General features: G+C 41.6%; 1 protein-coding gene across 1 annotated transcript in view; it reads right to left on the reverse strand.

Moving 5' to 3' along the window:
• The window catches only part of LOC126403118 (cytochrome P450 3A30-like), an 8,194-nt gene extending 6,773 nt beyond the window's left edge, over positions 1-1,421 (reverse strand). Inside the window, exon 1 of the mRNA XM_050065583.1 lies at positions 1,269-1,421. Coding sequence (XP_049921540.1) covers positions 1,269-1,339 — 71 coding nt within the window. The 5' untranslated portion in view covers positions 1,340-1,421. The remainder of the gene's footprint in view (positions 1-1,268) is intronic.
• Between the last annotated feature and the right edge of the window lie 7,066 nt (positions 1,422-8,487).

Genomic DNA, 8,487 nt, shown 5'->3' on the forward strand with positions numbered 1-8,487 from the left:
TTGTGGTTATTTTGTGTCTCTTTGTGGTAATTTTGTTTGCGGTTATTTTGCGTCTCATTGTGGTCATTTTGTGTCTATTTGTGGTTATTTTGTGTCTCTTTGTGGTTATTTTGTGTCTCTTTGTGGTAATTTTGTTTGCGGTTATTTTGCATCTCTTTGTGGTCATTTTGTGTCTATTTGTGGTTATTTTGTGTCTCATTGTGGTCATTTTGTGTCTATTTGTGGTTATTTTGTGTCTCTTTGTGGTTATTTTGTGTCTCTTTGTGGTAATTTTGTTTGCGGTTATTTTGCATCTCTTTGTGGTCATTTTGTGTCTATTTGTGGTTATTTTGTGTCTCTTTTTGGTCATTTTGTGTCTATTTGTGGTCATTTTGGTTCTTTTTGTGGTCATTTTGTGTTTCCTGTTAGTTGCTTTGCATCTCTGTAGTCATTTTGTGTCTCTTTGTGGTCAGAGTTGACAATGTGACTTGTCACAACAGGAAAAGCTGAGGTGTAAATAATTTTGTTAATGATAGCATGGGTCCATGTAAAAACTGGCTCACCTAAATGAAATGATGAAAGTAATCATTAATGTTATTAATTACACCTGTGTTTTTCCTGCCATTACACGTCCAAGTATCCGCTGTGAAAGGGTCCATTGAAACTGAATGCAGCATTTGTAATGTCATTAGCTACATCTGTGCTTCACCAGTCACACTCACAGGTGATTTTAATTATCTAGGCTGTTCAGACCTCTTCTCAGGACTGTGTGGGAGTGCACAGATGGAGCTTTTCTGACATATCTCTGACTCCCTTGTTACCTCAGTTGCACTTTGGGTGAGACAAAGTACAGCTTTATAATCCTTATTAGTAGACATGGAGACCTTCAGCCTGACTGTAGGTGTCATCAGCAAAAATAAGTAAAAGCACCTGTGTGGGTGTGCACAACCTTTTCTTCACATTGCCCAACTGTTACCACAGTAACTGACCCACAGTTTAAGTTACCTCTTTGTCTGAAACAAAAAACCCTGAGTTTCCCTCATCTCAGGGTAAATAACACAGTTTTCTTAAACCTGCTTCCTGAAACTGCCCAGATCAATTTTATTCCCTTTTCTCTGCAATTAGACTTCACAGTTAAACAACACTAAGTTTAAAAAGTACTATAAATGCAGCCTCACTGTCACAGGTGTAAACAAGCTGAATAATCCCTCCACTTTTTATGTGGAGTTTGTTTGGAAACTTTCTTTCTAAGCTTTAAAGACAGAGGAAAAACTGCACCACATACTTACACTGCAATTAGAGTGATGATTAATACTATTAAAGTCCAAGTCTCGATGGAAAACTCTGGAAAATAGTCCATCTTTGTTCCTGTGCACAACACCGTTGACTCTGGTCTGTCACTTCCTACTGTTCAGAGTTAAAGCTCACAGGGGCGGTCCCACACAGATGATAAACACTCAAGTTGCATAACATCTCAGTCTCCATGCCTGAACTCTGAGTAGCGTGACTGTTAACCCAGTGTTCCCAGCTGGTGGGTCGTGGTCCAAATGTGGGTCGGAAGTCCATTCTGAATGGACCGCAAGTGACCTGGGCCCTGTGCAAATGATGATCATGAACGTCATCAAGTATCCTCTCCAGATATTTCTGTCTGAATGACATGAAATATACACCAGCCTTCTGTTAAACAGGCCCTTTTTCGCTGCAGACATTTTGACTTGCCAGAGTACAAAAAGCACAGGTGGAACTAATAACATCAGCGATGGCTCCGATCTATTCAGGTGTCCCTGTAAGCAATGACAGTGTGACAGTGAGCCAGCATGCACAATATCAGGACCCTGAAACTGAAGCAGATAAATGAAATCCAGTCAATATTTACACCTGTGCTTGTCTCACTGGGTCAAAGAGTCTTCCATGAAAAGGGCTTTTAAAACACCAACAAAACTAAACTTCAGTTTCTACCTTGAAACCACATCAAGACTTACAGAGGTCAGTCGGTAATTATATAATCAGCTGACTCATCCTGTGCTTTATAGAAGCATGTCTGGCTGATTTATGGTCCCCCTCAAGAAAATCACAGTCCAAAGTCAGGGTGAAGTCCAAAACTGGGGGTGAAATAAATATAATGGTGCATAGTTGCTTTTTCCTGGCTTTCACTTATTACCACATCTGTTGAGCCCTGTAAGCATTGTTTTCTCTGATCAAATGTGACAGCCACAGATATACCATTCTTACATTTTGACAGAAAAACAGGTGTGACAAAACTCTGCTAAACAGAGCAAACATTAGATAATAACTGACCTTTAGTCATCCACATCATGTTGCTATATTGCTGCCGTCAGTCGGTTTGTGCCTACACAGATAACTACATGGGCAAAGGTTGTAGGGAAATTAAATTAGTCAAGTTACTTGATTTGGACCCAGCAGTGCAGTGGTTAGCACTGTCGCCTCATAGCAAGAGAGTTCCAGGCTCAAACGTGCTGGCCAGCTGGGGCCCTCCTGTGTGGTGTTACATGCATTGTCTTCTTTCAAAATACACTTCTGTTTTCACAGGAAATTTAACATTTACTTTCAAAATAAATGCACTACATCGGTACAACACCACCACAAATCAACAAAAAACAACAACACGTGGTTAGGTTTAGGAAAAAAGAACAAATCTTGTGGGATGCAAAGACCGCTCTCTAGGGTAAAAGTTGGTGTTTGTTGGACCCATCCGCCACCACTCCCACCTGCCCCACTCGGACTTTCGCCACCTTAACTTTAGTCCCTGTCCTGCCACGTTTCCCCCTGGCGTTGTTAAACTATAACGGCAACCGACTGCATATCATGCTGACGTTAAAGGACGCCCTTTTTCGTTGGTTTCTGATGCCACAAATCACTGCCCAAGCACTGGATTTCGATGACTTCTGAGTTAGACCAGGCTCGTCTGTACATATTTTTAAAGTGCTCTATAGTTGTGCCTCCCTTTAACTCCTCATCTACCCCATACCATAAATCCACCCCACACACTGAAATACATAGACTTTTAAAAGTTGTATGAACAAATTTTTGAATAGATTAAATTTTCCTCATAAATTACATCCCCCTACTGCCCATAAATAGAGTATTTCTTGCTTTGTACATCTTTTGCAGTGTTTTAAATTTAACCACGTCCCTGAATTTCAATGCATGTGACTTTAAAAACAGTGTGTTCATGTGCTCCTTATATCCAACATTGTTTACAATCCTAATGGCTTTTTTTTGTTGTTATATGTGAAATGTGTATACATTTCTTGTATAGGTGTCACCCCAAACCACACAGTGATTAAGATGCTGTAAAATGAGTGGGCAGCAGATGATATATAGTGATTTATGGCCTAGTATGTGTGTTTCCCATAACTGCAATGCACCTTGCCAGCTTTGATTGAATGTGACTTATTTGAGGTTTCCAGCTGATTTTGTGATCCAGTGTCACTCCCAGAAATGTATTTTCTCACACATTTTCTATATGAACATTATCTATCTTAATTTTCACCTGCGTATTAAGTTTTTGATTACCAAATAACACAATTTTGGTCTTTGTCAAATTTAGTGACAGTTTGTTTTTGTGAAACCATCTTTTTAGTTTATTCATTTCTGTTGTGATCTGTGTCAAAAACAGCTGTAAATCCTCCCCGGAGCATATAATAGTGGTATCATCTGCAAATTGCACAAATTTTAATGTTTTTGAAACTTGACAGAAGTCATTAATATATAATAGAAATAATTTTGGTCCCAATACTGACCCCTGGGGTACACCACAAGCATTGTTAGGACATGATGATTTATATTCACCCATTTGAGCGAATTGTTGCCTGTGTTTTAAAAACACTTTCTAATCAATGCAATGCTATTTCACTGATGCCAATTTTCTCCAATTTTTCTGTTAATATGTTGTGATCAGTGTGTCAAATGCTTCCATAAATGCAAGTGACGTTGATCTGTTGATTCTGAATCCATACTGACTGTCACTCAGCAGATTGTGCTTCTCAGTAGTTTAGTGACCTGTCCAGGGTGTACCCGCTCTCTCACCCAGTGTCAGCTAGGATAGGCTGCAGCCCCCCCCCACGACCCTGCAGCAGGACAAGTGATTAATTAAGTAGTTCATGGATGGAAGTAACTTAATTTTATATTTCTGTAACAGCTCTATTTGATCATGTTCTAGATAACTGACTGAATTTCATATTGAAGTACTGCAGAGTTTTACATTCATTTATTCTAGTCATATACATTTTTACCATCGTCAAGCACCGGTAGAAATGTCGATCATCTGATCATGTGTGTTTAGTGAAAATATCATGATCAATAACATCAACCAAAGTAAAAATATCAGTAACAGAGTAAAAACCAGCAAAGGGAGAGAAAAGTGTCCTCTCTGTTTGGTTCAGCACAGCGAGATAAAACACATTGTTAAACACCATCAGCAGCAGTGAGTGGTCTGTGACCACTATTGGTGACCGTAGCATAAAGCATGTGTACCTGGCTGCAGCAGCATGTTCACATTGTGCACAGACCCATTAAATTTGCTTTCACACCCTTCTTCACTGCAGACAACAACCAGCCTTTTACTGGGCGCAGACACACTCTGCAACAGGTTCAACAAGTAAAGAGGCGATCTGATGGAATTTTTTTGTTTAGTCTTTTTTATGTGGACATTGTTATGTGTGTCAATGTGTCCCCTAACTCTCTAGTTACCTGTCAGCCACACAATACATCTCCCTTGACTCTTATTTCAGATGCATTACTGCTTCCTTGATTACAAAATAAATATATATTAAAAAAAACTCTATCAAGAAGTCACGAAATGACAGCCACACCTGTCAGCTGAGTTGGTAGAAAAAAAAAAAAAAATTCCACTGTGTCGTGGGGCAGCCGCCTTTGGCTGTGGCTGGGTCAGCAGAGAATAAATAGAGTTGTTTTTCTCATTTCTTCTCTCGTATTTCTGTGATCCCATGTGAATGTATCAATGTCAACACGCTGTGCGCGTCTGTGTGTATGTGCCCACAGTTTTGCAAATGCCTGTGTGCCTGCAGCACTACACCGAGCGACTGGCAATAGTTGCTCTCTGTGTTTGGCTCAGATCAATCTTGTAAAGATGAGTTTCCGAGTAGAAGGCCAAGAGAGACAGATAAAGTATTGAAGGGAGGCCATAAGAAACAGAGGAAAGAGCTGATGATGAGGTCTGAACACGAAGCAGGGGGGGACGAGGGGGGGAGAATAATGCACAAATATATCAAACAGGCTCCGGATTGATGTAACATTTCTCTGGAGTCCAGAGCTAACATTTATGACATTTTTGTTTTAAATTGCTCCTGGGTTTTTTGCCAGACGATTTTCAATTACACACCTTAATGCAGTTCAACATTCAGTACGAGCCGAGATTGGAGTCATTAGGCTGCAGTTACATAGTTTTTGATGCTATACTGGGGAGAGGGGGGATTTAGAGGTGTGTAATAGCAGCTGGGTGGCCAGTATGTCCTCCAGATGTTGTCTGGGATATGTTAATTGACCTGCTAATGAAGTCTGGGCTCCTCCTGTCAGCTCTGAGCCTCGGAGAGTCTGTGACATTGGAAGGGACACCTGCCTATCTGTCTGGATGACAGCAAACCTGTTGTAATGAGACACACAGCAAACTGACTTCATCTCTCACTCTGTCTATTTCACACACACTCACACACATACACATGTATATGCCTGCATACATAGTGAAAAATATGAAGTCCATCAAACCCATTTAAAGGTCTAGTTGGTAGGATTCAGTTGCATCTAGTGGCAGAGGTTTCAGATTGTAACCCATTGAAACTTCTCACGTCCTGTATCCGTTCCTAGGATAACAAAGGCATGACCTGCTCTACTCTCCTTCTGATTGGCTGGCACTTGTTGCCTTTGTTGGCTGGGTCAACATGATCTCATCCCAGCTCATCAAATATTGTCATTTGGTCAATGGACTTTCACGTCCTTCACGTCTGTTGTTGAAGCTCCCAGGACAGTGTATCAATTTACACCTTTTATATGCACTTTTGAAATACACTTTTGTTTTCACATGAAATATACAGTTTCTGCTTGTTAGATGCACATGGTCTTTTCCAAAATAACGTTACAATGACAGTAACTCGTATTAAAGTTTTTTTCCTTGTGCAATAAAAGCATGTGGTTAGGTTTAGGAAAAATATTCATGGTTTGGCCAGCCTGGTCTCACTCTGAAGTCTGGTGCTTGGGCAGTGACTTGCGGCATCAGAAACCAACGAAAAAAGGCATCCTTGAACGTCAGGATGATACAGGGCTGGTTGCCGTTAATGGGGAAACACGGTGGGACAAGGACTTAAGTTAGGATGGCAAAACTCCAAGTGGGGCTGGCAGGAGGGTGGTGGATAGGTCCAACAAACATCGACTTTCACCCCAGAGAGCAGTGTTTACGTTCTGTAAGATTCTAAAGCCAAACCCTGTTCTTTTTTCCTCAACCTAACCACTTGCTTTTGTTGCCTAAACCCAGCCATGTGTTTGTTGTTGAAGGAAAAAAAAACGTCAATTTGCGGTGTTGTACTGACGTAGTGCGTTTATTTTAAAAGTGACTGTATGTAAATGTTAAATTTCCTGTGAAAACAGAAGTGTATTTTGAAAGAGGACAATGCATGTAACAGGCAGAACTTGACACGGCATCCCAGAACGTCAACAACCAACACACCCAGGGTACCTTGCACGTCATAAGTGGACGTGGAAAGTCCATAACCACAATGACAATATATGACGAGGTCGGTGTGAGAATGTGTTGGTTTGGCTCAACATTCATTAGGGGAAGCAAACAGCGGATCCCTGGGTGAAAGTCCAGGGTTTATTAGACCCGCCCACTGCCCACTCTAAAGGAACTTCTCAGGTGTTAATGGTGGGTTCATTTTGTACTCGGAGGTTGGAAGTTGGAAGTGGGAATGACTCCGAGTTGACACCAGTTTTTGCATTCTGGTTGACAACAGTTGACAAGTTGGAAAAAACATAGACGCCCGCAAGAAAGCCTTTGTTGCCCTTTCACTTTCGGAGTATAGACAGCTTCAAAACCATCATGCACTCCAATTGATGAACGCCACAGATGACGCTGACCTAATGTAAAACAAATAAGATAAAATTGCTATAAACAGTACTTTAGCAGAGTGTTTACTCACTATGTATGTGACCGGCAGCCATTTTGAATTCGTAAGTTGGGGTTGATGCAGTTGCTCCGAGTTTCTGAGTTGGAAATCGGACCTCAGGGTGCGTTCGAGTTTTAACTTCCGACTGGGAACTGTGAATTTCCGACCTCCGAGTACAAAGCGAACGCACCTTAACATTACATTGTTACCGGCAGCTTTTCAAAATGACGCCATCTGGTGGTGTGACAAACTTACGCCACCTAGTGATGTATAATACTACCACAAAAAGTGCATTGCAGAAAGGTCGCAGTGGTATGATGCGCTGCCGGATGGTTTGAAATGTCGCCAGTTTCAAACTGACTCCGTCTGGCAGCGCATCATACCACTGCCAGCTTTTGGCGCTGGTGTCCGACGCCAAAATCACTGACCAGGCGTCTGTATTTGATGACTAGTTGGTTTGGTTAGGTACGGTTTAGGCAAGGAGAGTGGGATTGGTTAGGGTTAGGATAAGAAGGTCACCTTAAGCCAATCAGAGGCAGAGTAGGGCGGGTCATGCCTTTGCGAACTGAAGAAATGTAAATTCAACTCCCGCCTCTCAAGCTTGTGGGAGAACAACTTGAAAACGCCAAGCCTCAATAGCCCTTTGTAGAGCGAGTGTTTGGTTTGTCCATTCTGGGCAACTGGCGGTACAACATGGCAGACTTGCTACGTATGCAGATATAAATGGCTCATTCTAAAAGTAACAATAATTCTTATTTTCTGATGATTATACACCAAAGAATACTTATTATGTTACATTAAATTTCTGCCACTATATCCCTCCTATATCCTACACGCTGGAGCTTTAAATAAAACTTTGGCTGTTAATCAGTGTAATAAAACCTTTTTTTTTTTTATTTCCTCAATGGAGATTTTGCAACGTGACATGCAAAGTTTTAATCAGATGGCAGTATTACACTCTTCATCACTCTCACAAATAGATACAGTAGTAGAGCTGTCAGGGGGCTCCCAAAGTTAATTGCACCCTTGTGCGGTTGGCTATGACCACCCTGGCTTGCCTTGGCGGACGGCCTGGTGAATGTCACCTTCTACAGCCACTGAGTGTGTGCATGAGTTTGGGTGTTTATGTGTGTGTGTCTCTCTCTCTTTCTGCCCTGCATGTATAAGCAGTCCATGGTGAGTCATGCTGGGGAGAGGTGGGAACGTCTGGCTGCAGCTGCCGGACATGAGGAAGGGATGTTTTAACTGCAGCATGGAGAGGAGGCAAATGAGTGTCAGTGCCCGGGAGTTTTAGAGGTGAAAAGAAAGTCACTTTATAGCATAATTGCTAACTTAGAGGCAAAGACAGAGGCCTTACTTGAAACGG

This window comes from Epinephelus moara, chromosome 16 (assembly GCF_006386435.1).
Source record: "Epinephelus moara isolate mb chromosome 16, YSFRI_EMoa_1.0, whole genome shotgun sequence".
Taxonomy (NCBI): Eukaryota; Metazoa; Chordata; class Actinopteri; order Perciformes; family Serranidae; genus Epinephelus; species Epinephelus moara.